This window comes from Cryptotermes secundus, unplaced genomic scaffold (assembly GCF_002891405.2).
Source record: "Cryptotermes secundus unplaced genomic scaffold, Csec_1.0 scaffold2860, whole genome shotgun sequence".
Classification (NCBI taxonomy): Eukaryota; Metazoa; Arthropoda; class Insecta; order Blattodea; family Kalotermitidae; genus Cryptotermes; species Cryptotermes secundus.
Genome location: NW_019725472.1, coordinates 19,081 through 34,448, shown reverse-complemented (window position 1 = coordinate 34,448; position 15,368 = coordinate 19,081). Strand labels below are relative to the sequence as shown.

The 15,368-nt window shown below is 42.0% G+C and overlaps 1 protein-coding gene across 3 annotated transcripts in view; it reads right to left on the bottom strand.

Annotated features, from left to right (window-relative positions):
- Positions 1-15,078, bottom strand: part of LOC111863471 — a 74,764-nt gene extending 59,686 nt beyond the window's left edge. Inside the window, exons 1-2 of one of the 3 annotated variants that reach the window (XM_023849820.2) lie at positions 14,471-15,078; positions 3,720-3,799 (exon numbers count right to left, since the gene is read on the bottom strand). In XM_023849820.2, coding sequence (XP_023705588.1) covers positions 3,720-3,799; positions 14,471-14,538 — 148 coding nt within the window. In that variant the 5' untranslated portion in view covers positions 14,539-15,078. The remainder of the gene's footprint in view (positions 1-3,719; positions 3,800-14,470) is intronic. The other 2 variants (XM_023849818.2, XM_033751081.1) reach the window with 2 other exon arrangements.
- Positions 15,079-15,368: the final 290 nt, after the last annotated feature.

Sequence of the window (15,368 nt, the reverse complement as noted above, 5' to 3'; positions counted from 1 at the left end):
TACATCCCGTACAGCGGCAGTACACGTAATTTAAGACATCAAAATGGGAATGATTTTGTAAATAAATCACTTCAAAGCGACAGGGAACCAATTATGGGGTTTAATTCGCATAGCGTGCATGAGAATAACGCATACAGTGGCGCTGATCTCTGCTTATCCGCATGTTTCAAATGTGAAATCTCTGGTATGAAATGCAATGCTAATAAAACCACACAAAACTCGTAATTTTTACTTTCCTACGAACGGTAACAGCAAAGTGACGAAAATACGGACACGAGAAGTTGAAGTGAAGGTGACTGAAGTCGACACACACCATTCAAACTGCACTTCAAGCGCACTATACAAACCCAACCTGCAAACCATACGGCCACAGGAGAAAATTTCCATCCATATGTAAACTGCAACCTGTGTATCACTATACACAACTAGCCAAAATTCTTACAAGCCATAGCTATGAATCTACTAGAAACAAACAAAAAAACTTCTTGGATTGACTAATCACGGCACAACCGCACATGCTTATAGGCCAAAAGACGTCAGCAACAACGCACACTCCCAATCGAAACATTAGCTACACATATTTTCTAATATTACTTGATTTATTAGACAAACATATCGTAAAATTTAGTGACAAGACATCCTCAATTTAAGTGTAAACATTGATCTTTTATTAAAGCCCTACATTTCTAAAAATTGATCCATTTCACAAAATAAAACAGCTCGATCTAGAACTGGCTGCGCGGAAGAAGTTCAACCCTATCAACAGAAAGCAAACTCTTCTTATGCAAAGCAGCACTCAATCCCATATGGACCTAGGCAATTCAGCTGTGGGGACAGCCTCAAATTCCAGCATCGACATCCTCCAGCGCTTTCAATCCAAGACTGTCCGATCCATTCTGAACGCTCCTTGGCTCATAAACAGCTACAGGATTCATGAAGATCTACAAATGAACGCAGTGCTCAGTGCGACAAGAAAAGCGGAACACCAAATACTTAACAAATTAGAAAGAAACACTAATGCACTAGCAGTGAGCCTGGTGGACAACAGCGAAACTACACACAGACTGAAAAGATACACCTTCCTAACTCTACCAGACAGACCTGAGTAAAACCACAAGACAATAATTAAAATGATACATAAGTGAACAAGGAAGAAGAGTATATGAGTTACAGCAGTGCGCATAATTCACTCACGAGCCAGTACTTACTGAACATGTATAGCGGATTCTGCAGATTATGTATAAGAAATGTGAACAAAGTTACAAAATAAAAAAAAAAGACGAATATATATGTATATTTATTTATATTTATAAACACCACCTGATGTGATGATATCTTTTATATCAAATGTTAATATTCTGTCTTATTATATAAATCCTACATGTTGTAAAAATGTAAATACAATTGTAAAGCAACGTGCGCCCGAACGGTTGTGGGCGGATTATACTCGTACCTGAGTTATTCAGTCACAGGTCGCTGCCTACCGCATATGATCGACTATTCAAGCTCTAAAATCAGGGGGTTCTTTAAACAGACCCCAAGAAACATATTTGAGATTTTCTCGAAAATGGCTCCTACAATTTTGATTGCATTTCGGTAATTTAGGGACACAATTACCCTTAATAACACTTCATCAGTAGCATCTCCAGGAGAATATCTGTACGCACATCAGGGGCTCAAATGTGGGATGTCCATTTTTTCGAAAATTGCCTTACCACTGGACGGACAGATCTCGTTCGGTATTGAGTAACCATGAGCGATCTATCGAAACACAGTCAATTTAGTTATCCAGGTAATGTAGTCAAAGTCGGCCGTATAAGACATATTCTTAGCAATATTTGTGCCCACATTTTTTAAATACATACTAATAAGTAATAACACTATCCCTCTAAAAGACCGTCAAAGCCCATATGGCTGTGAGACATCGAGGCTCCCACATCTTCTCTAGAGAATCGGCTCACACAAGGCGGTGAGTTTGTCAGCCTTACGCGCCGGCCCACATTTACGCCCCAGGAAGATTCCTGGAAGTCATTTCTTTTAAAGGCTGAGTCGACCTCAGGGACATATTGCGGCTGGAAGAATTAGGTCAACTTAAAAAAATCCAATTCATCGGGACTCGAGTCCGCGACCTTACGGCTTGTAGCAAAGTGCCTCAACCAACTAGGCTACCGCTTATAACCTAACAAAACTGAGTCGAGCCTTCAGAATTGGCAGTTGCAGGAATGGAATTGAATGTACAAGGGGTGGGCCGTCTTGGCCCTTGTACCGCGACCGCAGTTGGAAATAAGACGTCATGTGTGATTTGAAATTACAGTGAGACTCTTAGAAATCCGTTTCCAGGATACGGCTAGTGAAGGCTGAGAATCCTAGTGCGTGTGTAACGGTGAACTGGAAAGTGTATAGATCAGCGCTTGCGCTGTATTGCCTTTAGTCCCGAGTTGTGTAAGATGTCAATAAATTCATACCCCGTCTATAAGTCACGCAACAACCATAAATCGTGACAATAATCTATTCGGTGTTGCTGGGTTTTCTTTTTTGAATTTAGTTCAAGCTTGGAATAAAAGATGCGTTTAATGTGCTTTGTGTTAAAAATGGATTTAATTCGAGTGAAACTTCAGTACCTATTACAATAGCCCTATGCAGCCTCTGTCAATATTTCCAGTTCTATACCGTAGTTCGTTCCGAATTAGATCGACAGTGACGTGGAAAGTGCGGCGGCCAGAGTTTCTCTGCACTGCTGCTCCGACTCTCTGAGTACGGCTGTTCCAGCTGACATGGACAGGTGACACGCAGACTGCGCTTATTTCATTTAGTCTGCAAATGCATAAATTAAATTTCGTTTCAACTTATCTTTCGCTGATTGTTGTGGTGATTCTATATTATTGTCGGGGTTTCCGTGGCCTATAAACATAATAATTTAGAATCAACCTGTATGTTTTAACTCCATGGAAGAGTCCTTCATAAGAAGCTGATTGTCGCTAAACTGGTGAAGAAATTCACCCCATATTCCTTGCCGTATTCAAAAGAGTCTGCTACTGAATCATGTCCTGAGTTAGATGAACAGAATACATAACCTCACATTCTATTTATTGAAGATACATTTTAATATTATACTAGCATCTACGTCTTACAACTGAAGTCCTGTATTCATTCCTTGTCTCTATCAAGCATTCTAAACGCCTCAAATTCATTAATATAATTCTCGTATATGATACATCCCATTTCATTATATTTATTTCGAGGGCCCACGAAAAGAGAAATGTAGTTAAATAAACTAGGAAACACACGATTAAGATCGCTTTACTGGCTTCCAGTTGAAGAAATATTGTCTCTTAGGTACGCCGCACACCGACATGCGTCAAGACACGATGTCTGCGACATGACGCAAAGAAAGGACCACGGTTGAAACGAATGAGATTGTGAAAACAGCCGCAAACCGGGCTGAGTCATGATGCTGACGTCAGCTGCACAAAGTTGTGTACTGTATGGCAGTAACGGAGTTATGTACTTCTCAGCTACAAGAACTGAGAAATATCCTGCACTCCGTTCGTCCGCCATGTAGACAACTGTCGTGATTCACCATCAAATGACAATATTTCTGTTGCGTGTAGCAATGTTTGGTAACAAATTCATGCTTGTCACCTAAAAATTTCGAGGCTCCTACAATTTAATGTATTTGTCCATCGCTGATTTATGCCACTAAATTAAGGAAAATTTACCGTCCCTCAGCTCACTGGAGGAACTTGGACGCCCACTACCGGCTACTTCAAACCGCATGTGTTGTTCCTCTTCGTCGTACCTGTAATAAAAGATAAGAATTTTTGTAAGATTTGAGGCTTTCACGGCGGTGACTATGAAGAAAGCAGTCATCTGGGATTTGGCACCGTGCATATGTGGTGTTAACCGACGTTTCGGAGGAACGTATCGCCGCAGCTTTTACCGGTTCTCACGGTCTCTTCGCTTGCGGATTTCTTATATTTTTCTTCTACCCTGAAGATGGAGGCGATACGTTCCTCCGAAACGTCGGTTAACACCACATATGCACGGTGCCAAATCCCAGAAGACTGCTTTCTTCATAAGAATTTTTCTTCCGCATCAATTGAATCGACATACATATCATATTTGACGTTCCTGCGGCAGACAGCAACAAGATTACTGCCTTTTGCGACATAACGCCTTGTGGTTTAGTACGTGGGCACGAACTTCTGGAGGACGTTGCTGCCACAGTCTTCAGGGTAGAAGAGTGGAGGTGGCTGGTTCCTGGAAACGTTGAGTCCACCTGCGAAACTACAACGCCGCCTCATCCCAGAAAACTAATCTTAATCCACACACACTTGCCTGAAACTACATCCTGTCATCCTGTCTCTCTACGTACATGGGAGAAGCCTTACGAACCCACTTCCCTTCCAAATATTTCCGCTTGCACACAGTCAGACAGAACCCATCCTTAGTCTAAGCACCGTTGACGTGGAAATCAAGATCTTCAGACAATGTACAAGTTAGCGCCTTCACTGACAGCTGATACTTGTAAATTACTTATACAGAGTGTAAAAAAGTAAAGTAAAGTAAAGTAAAGCTATCCCTGTACCAGGCCATGAAGGCCCATAGGGCTGTGAGACGTTGAGGCTTCCACATTATCTAGACAATCGGCTCACAGATGGCGGTAAGGTTGTCAGCCCTACGCACCGGCCGCCCTTTACCCCCTCCCCCCACCCAGGAAAATTATTTATTTAATTCCTGGTACTCATTTCTGCTAGAGGCTGAGTGAACCCCATAGTGCGGCCGGAAGGATTAGGTCAATTGAAAAAAATCCAATGACCTCATCGGTATTTGAACCCGCGACCTTCCGACTTAACCACTACGCTACCGCGTGTCCCCTTCAGAGTGTAAATAAATATATGTTATATGGGTTCAATCTGATTATATTTAACACACCCATGTCCGGAAACGCTTTGTTTACGCGTTAGGGCCTCTGAAATGTGAAGGAGGACGCCCTCACCTCTTACCTCTGTGGCTTACTGGTGACATTTACCTAACATTTCTCCAAGAGACCTCACCGAGCTGCTGGAAGTGGTACCTTCGGAAGTCCGTCTGGCGCCCCGGCACACTGCACTAATGTCATCCGTGGCAACAGAGGGACCGGACGTGGAGGCTCAATAACCTGGCCCCTCGCTCTCCTGGAGCTGGAACCATCTGGGAAATGCTGGGAATCTTTCAAAGGGTCCAGGATAACATGGCCAGGGGGTGCAGAACATGCAATGGAGTCGGCGGCCGCCAATAATGACGATTACATCCCCTAAAACTTACGCATCCTCTCGGAAATAAATTTGGCCCTTAATGCCGAAAGGAAGCGTTTTCGGACATGGGTGTATTAACAAATTTGATCACATTCAACCAATCTATCTACCGCAGAGTGCCGTATAGCTAACCTCAAGTATCTGTGTTGGATTTGAGGTTATCACGGCGGTATCTATGCAGATAATTATCACTAAGCGAGCTTTGCTTTGCCGGCAGCCTGTTTCTTGGTGTCTACTTGCCTGACTCACACTTCGACCTTGAGAACAGACAAGGTGCGTTCCTCCGAAACGTCGATGCCAGATTTACATTCGGGAAGATAGTATTCTCAGTGTATCTTTTCTGTATAAATTCCTTCTGATATCGATAAACCTTGACGGTTTACACATTGTCAATTCTTCATGTCAATTTCAACTTCACTGAGACCAGAATTAGGTGCTTGTAGCTTACTAATATGTATAAGTCCATGACAAGTGTTTTGCGAGAAAAGGTAGGACCATTCTTCTGCACTTCACGTATACACAATGTTCTTCGTCAGGCTTCAGCATTGCTCCGCTCTTTCCTGGGAGTCCTATACCTCTTCCGTTCCATGACAGGGATGGGGACTCTGCTGTTGCCCATTGCCTGCACATGCTCCATTTGCGTCTCAGCTGATAAAAATAACAGTATAAATTTCCTGACACTGACTGCATTCATGAAACAACTACGTATACACTTTAAGAGCCGACTAGCATAATTCGGTGAGCACTAAGTTAAATCTTTAATGAGAGCAAGTCAGGTGCCACTACTTCTGTGAGCATACTTCTTTCATAAACACCCTATATCTCACTCGTCCCACTGCACATGGTCTTGTCTGAGTTGTGGAAGTTATTAAATTGCCTCGTAAAACTATACGTTATAAAAACAAAACATAAAACACGTGCACCAAAAATACAAATTAATGCAGTTCAGCCCCGTTCATACGTACACACAGGGATATTTCGGCTAGTGCAGAATTAAAAATCATCGTCGATGCTTTTGTTTCTCAAGAGGACTCTTTCCAATACACCTTCCAATGAACTTTAAGTCGATTTTCGCAAATGACAAGATGGAAGAGTATTACAGTAGAATTGTAGTCTTTAAAGAGATTGACGTTCTATTTTATTAAGTACATTTTTATGATGTGATATTTATTAAATACTTAAGCTTGTCGGCGTACTAGCAACTATAGCGCCAAGCTACTCTTAACGAAGCTGAAGGCGAGTACCACTTCGTGAAAATTAACCTTAGTGCATTATTTACTAGTAAAAAGGTTATCACACCATAAACAAAATATGCTTAATAGGAAAGTATTGTACAATATTCTCAGAGAGTTTAGGATACCCATGAAACTAGTTAAGCTGATTGAAATATGATTAAATGAAACGTATAGTGAAGTCCACACAGCTAAACATTTGTCTGATAAGTTCCCTAAACAAAATGGTCTAAAACAAGGAGACACTTTATCGCCATGCTTTTCACCTTTGCTGTAGAATATGCCATTGGGAAGGTCCAGGGAAACCAGGTGGGACTGAAATTAAACGGGAAACATCAGCTGCTGGTCTACGCTGATGATATGAATATACTGGGTGATAACACAAAGAAAAACACAAAAACTTATTTGATGCTAATGTACTAAGGAGGTTGGTCTAGAAGTAAGCGCTGAGAAAACTAACTATATGCTGATATCTCGTCACCAAAATGCAGGGCAAAATCATGACATAAAGATATGTAACAGATCCTTCGAAAATGCGGCACAGTCCAGATATTTGGGAACGACAGTGCCAGATCAAAATCTGATTCAGGAAGAAATAAAAAAGGGGCTGAATTCGGGTAAACCTTTCGTTTTCTTGTCTGCTGTCTAAAAACGTAAAATTTAGAATATACAAAACTATAATTTTGCCTGTGGTTTTGTATGGGTGTGAAATATGACCCTGATATTAAGGGAGGAACACACTCTGAGGGTGTTTGATAACAGAGTGTTGAGGAGAATATTTGGACCGAAGAGAGATGAAGTGACAGAAGGTTGGAGAAAACTGCATAATGAGGAGCTTCATAACTTGTACTCTTCGCCAAGTATAATTAGAAGGGTCAAGTCAAGGCGGATGAGATGGGTATGTAATGTAGCACGCATGGGACGAAGACGAATTCATGTATGGTTTGGTGGAAAAGCAAGAAGGAAAGAGATCATTAGGAAGACCTAGACGTAGGAGACAGGATAATGTTAATGTGACACGATGCCTGAAAGCCGGAACTGCGGAACCAGAGACGTTCAATGCCATGCAACGACTAGGTGAACAGGTTGTCGCGCAACAAATACTTAAGCAAATTGAAGTACTGTTGGACTATAATGATGGAAAGGGTGTTTTCTGTTGGATCCGAACCGAGGCTATATAACAAGGATCCGAGGCCGTGTGAAGGAGGGGTCGAATACCTCCACCATGAACCTTCGAGTCGCAGAAGGCGATGAAAAGGGAAGTCTCAAATCTGAGACAGTAAAATATGGTCGCAAGTCCCAAGGGACATGGACCTGAAAAAGATTGCGCTGGCAAGGGCCAGCACCATGTACAAAAGACAGACCGGTCCTCTCGTCGGAGAGCGCGCCCCACAAAACAAGACCACAACTGTCCAACATAAATAAATATCTGGTCATAAGCCCCAGATGGCTCTCGGCACCAAGACTGACTGACTGACCGTCAGTCGCAGTGTGACTTAGACTGAATTCTAATTGAGGGACTGACTCTCGTGAGATGGTAGTCGAAGATGATTGCGAGGAAATGGAAACGAATCAGTTGAGTTTCGAGACGCCACCCTGCCAGCGTATGGGTTTGGCAGTGGAGAGAAAATTTTACGTGTGCTATAGCACCTAGATATTTGGAGTGTAACTCAGTGAGGCTGTTATAGTTCCTGTGATACTGAAGAAAGTAACAGACTGAGAACATTAGTATGTAACGGTGAAATGTAAAGTGTGTAGATCGGATATAGCGCTGTATTACTTGTAAGTACGAGTGGTGTATATAAGGTGTCGATAAATCCATTCATCCAATCCATACCCTGTGTACAGTTAAATCCCTAAATCATGACACTAGGATGGATCTTGGAAAAATAGGATGGGGTGGTATGGACTGGCTTAGTATGGCTCAGGTGGGCACTTGTGAACACGTTAATGAAACTTCGGGTTCCGTAAAATGCTGGGAAATTCCTGAGTAGCTGAACAACTGGCTGCTTCTCAACAAAGACACAGGTCCCTCAAGTTAGTTAGTTGGAATGCGAGTACAGCACGGAGACGGGATTGCACGCGGCGAAGCCTCTGGACCTCTGCTGTGTCTACAACAGAACTTATGTGGTTGGGGTCTGTGGTCCGGTGACTGCCGTGACCAAGGCAGATGCGCTTCGGGGTCTTAGACCGATCGAGTCTGAAATTCCTTCTAGGGGATACTGCAAATTGCAAAGGTTTATTTTTAAGTGTAACAAAAATATTTTATTATTTCTTCTCACGACTGTTGAACAAATAGATTGCTATGCCTTATAATGAAATATTTGTGGCATTCGTTAATTAAGCAGTTTGGACTCTCTCTGTTAAGATTTCAGGCAGACATTGTACAGGTGTATATGTCACAAGGTGCGAAAGCTTACAAAATGCATGGATCATAATGGACAGTCGTGATACTCGTATATGGAGGGAGAGGACAGACATAAGAGAAGTAGCCCCAAGCTTCATTAGCGCCGTGAATAAGCACATCCGGTTTATCGGATGTTCTGACCTGCAATACGGTGTATGAGTCCTACGAAAAGGCACAGTAGTATAGGCTTTGTGGCCACAAACGCGATGCGTCTGTCTCTGTTACGTAGAAACTTAGGTTAGAATCAGAAGATACGTTAATAAATTGCTTTAAATACTGTGACATATAAACGCACTGCCAGGCAACGGCTTGATAAAGACCCCGCGATATGTGAACGCAACCACAGAACCTATCTTTGTAGCCAGTTGCTAGGCAACAATCAGCACGACAATGGACTGGCGAGATGGCTATCACGTGACTTATTTCCTGCGTTGTCAGCAATGCGCAACAGTAGAACTGTTTTGTGCGTGATCCGTGCCGAGAGGATGTTATACAATATGGGAATGGAAATTGACTTCACTTGAGTTCCGAAGTTCCAAGGGAACAGCAGTGTGGCCAGAAGAAGAATCAGAAGACTTGGTGTGTGACGTTACATGTGCTGTAGTTACAGTATCTGGAGAGCGTAAGCACTCTTTGTAGTCACGACTTGTGAAGATCCAATAAACCGGTTCACCAATCCAAATCCGCGTCTTAGTCACTGAAACACGTGACAACATTTTACGTATTTGCGTTAAAATATCATCTAAATTTCATGTTACTTCCAAGGTTATATAATTTTTGTCAAATCGTCGAAGTCAGTAATATTTCTGCTTCATATTCTGAACATCCTTGGTTCAAACCCTGGCCCGGAGATAGACTCTGTTCTTTTCAGTTCGTTCACGCACATGCCAGGAGAGTCTGGCCTGCCTCAAATTATAAGATATTTGAGAAAGTTTACTGTAGTAAATATTAAAACGCCCTCTGGAACGTGACGCCGTGTACCCTGATGGCTATGTAGGCCTATCAATGTTGCTCTTCTAGGCCTTGCAGCCGACTGGATAGAAAGTGACTCTTACTGTGTCAAAGCACTGGCCTAGCATTCGCTTCATTCAATAAAATATTAATATTTGGCTTCGGAATTCGATCCGTTCACAAGACGCTCCATGTCACACGCAGCGGCCTTGTGACTGGTCGAATGATGACTTTTCTTGTCGGGGTTGTCAGTGCTTTCTTTCGTATTTTAAAGGTAAAGAGAAACTCGGGCGCTGTGAACAAAACTCTCATTTTTTCCAAATCCTGAACTATTTCTGGACCGAGCAATTTATCTGTGACATATTCCGATGGTACTTCGTCGAATCCCGGCCTGGGTGTTCTCATCGAGAAGAAAAAACACATAGATTTTCAAAGTTGTTAAAATCGTCCCCAAAGAAGGTTCTGCGTTAAAACGTAAAATCAGAAGTACTTACTTGCTCAAAATAAAAGTACATCCTTCTTTATAAATCACAGCCTTTTCATTTTTCCATATTAGCCTTACAACCACCACCACAATCGATAAAATAGCACTTTTTGAGCCGTAGCCTTCCTTACAAAATTCTTCTTCATTTGTTCCAGTTTTCACTTTTCGGGATTCCACAGCAGTAATACCTTTACAGAGAAAAGTCGTCACCCTTACGTCGAAATCGCAACCTGGAGGACGAGACCCTGGTAATGTCCCCCAGTGACAGAGTGGCCCAGTTATACTCCCGGCTACCGAATTCATTTTTCGTCGGCTTCTGTGAATCGTAGGGCTATAACCACCCCCCCTTCCAGATAGGGATATTAAGCCTATCGCATCAGTAAAACTCTGAACTCATTTACGTCTCCTCTGCATGAATGTTTATAAAACAGCCTCAAGCTTATTTGTTGTTATAATTTCGTGAAATCTAATTATCAGAGACTTTTAAATGTTAATGAACTTCTGTAACGTCTATATTTTGATTACTTTAACGAAATGGAGGGATGTTGTTCTTTACACTGTGTTCTCTTATCTGGAAACAGCATGAACAAAAGTAAAATCTCTTTTCGAAGGGTGCTATACCCTGGGCTGTGACACCACTCAATCTGACAGAATCCAAAGATTGTCAGTACAACCAATCGTACAAAGATTGGTAGATTGGGTGAAATTCTGCAGGAGTATGCAACGCTACATTCCTGAAAAACAAAGCTGGTTTCTTCAGTGTTCCGCTTAAGATTAAGGCGTTATTAGCTATAATAATACGTTCTGATATGTTGGGTTTTTGGACTTTATCCATCGTCCTGGTTTTTACGATAACAAATAAAAACACTAAAGTAAAGTCCAAAAACCCAACATATCAGTGTGTTATACACCATCGTCAGAATCCTATAGTAACTAATACTATAACGTTGTTATAATATTTTAACCTGTGCACAATGAACGCAGCCGCTATGCGTCTGACCTTCGTTAGTTTCCAACGTTTTGTATTCGTATTTCTTCGGCTTCAACAATTGCGAAAAGAAAACAATTTTCCAGAGTACAGTGCATAAACTAAAGTAAAATAAATGACCCAAACACTACTAATGGAACACTAATATCTGTTCTTTTTCAGATATCCCTCCGTTCAGTCATAAATACAACATCCCCTTTCCTTTCACGCGACAACACATACTCCGTTGCTCAGTACATAACACATTCATATTAAATAAGGGCAGGATTCAGAAGTCTATAAATTAGTGAGGAATGACCAGGGACTAACAACATGAATTTGGATCATACACGGTGTACGCTGGGATAGGTCATAACTGGCCTCCTGGATACCGATATGGTAGCAATTTACCCGACCCTAGAGATATGGAAACTATTTTTTTTATTGCTAGTAAGGTGGGACTAAGTCCCTTGTACTGCGGCCACTTCTGGCCTATTGTACCAGCCCCAGATGATAGGTGAGGGTGACTGTGGAGCAATTGGTGGAATGAAGATTGGCAGGAGAAACCGAAGTACTCGGAGAAAACCTGCCCCAGCGCCACTTTATCCACCACAAATCCCACTTGGCCACACCCGGGATCGAACCCGGACCGCCGCGGTGGGAAGCCAGCGACTAACCGCCTGAGCTATGGCGTGGCCTTATATGGAAACTAAAGGTACGCCATAAATATGTACTGTTCTTTTATATTGTGACGGAAAACACATGGCTAAGTAAACTCGGCCTGAAAGCTGGAATACAGCAGAAGCGGAAGTTAATTTGCTAGGCAACGGCACGAAAACACCTGTTTCCTCGTCGATGTATATTATTAAAGGCATTCCCATGACAGCAAACAGAACAACAGATGATAATTAAATTTTCGACATGACTTATATACGGGCCCCGTGGCAGTTATAAAAGGGAGTTCATTCGTGAATTGGAGAGATTCATATAAGACGTGAGGGATTCGCCAGGCGACGTCGTTCAGAAGGAGTTCAATATATGCTCTGTTATAATTGACTCTAATTGTAGACAAGTGTAAATAAATCCAGTCATTGAATTCATAACCCACTATTATTCGTCACGCTAACCACTTGCACGTGACAATATGTTATATAAATTACAAATAACCAATTAATTTGTTCTTAAGATTGAATGCAGTGACCAGTATAGAGCAAGACAACATACGGTAGGGACTCTCCCATAATCCTTTGCTCCCCGGACTGTTGGCCAGAAGTCAGTATGCATCCGGAGGGTCCTGTGAAAGGTCCTTGGTTTTCCTTTATCTTCAAGCAGAGGCTGGGATTGTTGCTAAATTCCAAGATGATACTGTTCATTTCTCACGCAGCACTCCTGACTTACGTTCATTAAAACTAAGCCTCAATGAGGTCAAAGCCAACAATTTTTTTTTTCCAAATTACATAGTTCGACATTAATTGAGAAAACGATACCGAAGTTTTATTACCGTGTCACGAGAGCCCTCCACTGGTCCCTATCCTCAGTCAGATCAATGCAATCCACACCATTCCATCTTATACCTCTAAGATCCATTTTAATATTGTCCACCCACCTACGTCTTGGTCTTCCTAGCGGTCTCTTTCCTTCTGGCTTTCCTACCAATATCCTATATGCATTCTTCTTCTCCTCCATTCGTGCTACACACCCTGTCCATTCTAATTCTACTGGGCGAAGAGTACAAGTTAGGAAACACCTCATTATGCAGTTTTCTCCAAACTACTGTTGCTTCATCCCTCTTCAGTCCAAATATTCTCCTGAACACCCTGTTCTCAAACACCCTCAGTCTATGTTCCTCCCTCAAGTTTCACACCCATACAGAACCACATGCAAAATTATAGTTTTGTATATTCTAATTTTTATGTTTTAAGGCAACAGACGAGAAGACAAAAGGTTCTGGACTGAATGGTACCCGAGTTCAGTCTCCGCTTAATTTCCTCCTGAATCAGGATTTGATTTGTTATAATCGTTCCCAAATATCTGAACTGTGCCACATTTCAAAACATCTGTTAGCTATTTTTATGTCATGATTTTTCCCTGCATTTTGGTGACGAGACAGCAACATATACTTAGTTTTCCCTGTGTCTACTTCTAGACCAACCTCCTTACTTGCATCAATTAAAGTCTGTGTGCTTCTCTTTATGGTATCTACATTATCATCCAGTAGATTCAGATCATGGGCATAGACCAGCAGCTGATGTGTCCCGTTTAATTTCAGTCCCACCTGGTTTCCCTGGACCTTCCTAATGGCATATTCTAAGGCAAAGTTGAAAAGGAGTGGCGATAAAGCATCTCCTTGTTTGAGAACATTCTGGATAGGAAATTTATCAGACAAATGTTTACCTACACGGACTTTACTATACGTTTCGTTTAAACACATTTTAATTAACCTTAACTAGTTTCATGGGTATCCCAAACTCTATCAGAATACTGTACAGTACTTCCCTCCTAACTGAATTATAGCCTTTCTTGAAGTCTATGAATAGCTGATGTACTGTCTCATCGTACTCCCATTTTTCTCCATTATCTGACGAATGCAAAAGATCTGATCGGTAGTTGATCTGTTCCGTCGAAACCCACAGTGATGATCCCCAATAATTTCATGTATACATGGACTTAACCTTGAGAGACGAATATTGGATAGAATTTTGTATGAAGTTGGTAGCAGTGATATCCCCCTATAATTACTACAGTCAGCTTTATCACCTTTCTTATGAACTGGTACAATAATAGACTCCTTCCACTGATCAGGCAATTTTTCCTTATGCCAAATAGAATTGAATAGATTATGGATGTGAGAACGTAATATTTCTTCTTCTGCTTCAATCAGTTCTGCCGGAATTTGATAACTACCTGGCAATTTATAACTTCTCAACTATGCAACTGCAATTTCGAGTTCAATGTTTGTCCTTGCGTCAAATAACGCCACTTCTATCATAGCATGGGTTGCAGGAACTATCCTCGTCTCCGTATGTGTTAGAAACAAAAGAAAGATACCTGTAATCACGTGACCAAAGTAAGAAAATGAGAAATCAGCATGTAACCTAGTAAGATGCACGTGGCAATAGCAATACAACTCACCCCATTTCGAAAGTGTGGCGACACCATTGTAGAGTCAGCTGACAGAACCGGAGGAGGCTGAAAGCCATATGAGTGGGCAGGGCCTTTTCACATTACATGGCTGTTAACATTTCTCAGAGCTGCGCCTTCACATGTTGTTAGGGTGCATGCATTCACTTGCTTGTTACTTGTCAGCACTGGGAACACCGCCCACGGTCATACTGCTGCCACAGAACTTTCAACATGTTTGATAAGTCGAGAAAAACACTCGGATAGTAAATCTCAAAAAGCAACACTGAAGATCAACGCTCTAAATTACTTTCAACTGTCCTGTTAACCTTCCGTGAATGAGGAGTTTTACGTCTTCGAAACATGTCTTTCACATTAACGGTATGGTTATACGGTATCTGAGTGTGTACAACAGACATATCAAGTGGGTCGGGAGGAGACAGACTAGCCATTGTTTTAACGACTCGCCCACCCTTCCGGCCATCTGTCGACAGAGGCGAAGAATTTAAACCGAAGCACAGCTATGTAGAAGCGAAGGCAGTGTTCTGCATGATGATGCCGTATTTGTCTGCTTACGGCGGGAGCTCGCACTATCTGTCCCTTCTGGGATTCACAACAGAATGAGAATGCACGTGTGGCCTTCATGCACAGCGCGCACACTCCTCTCTCTCGAACTTCGCCTCCTACTCACCACTTCTCCAGCGATATTAACGCAGGGCGATGAACTAATGGCGTTCAAGTCACGTGAATCGAGGAAAAAAACACTTCACTTTATCACTGTTACAAATATCCTCCAGGTCTCCGATTTCTTGAAGAAATACATTTTAAGATTGTGATCTTCCGGGCTATGACGCGGTGTAGTCACATGGGCGGTATTTTGCTTTATTGCTAGTGCGGTGGGACTAAGTCC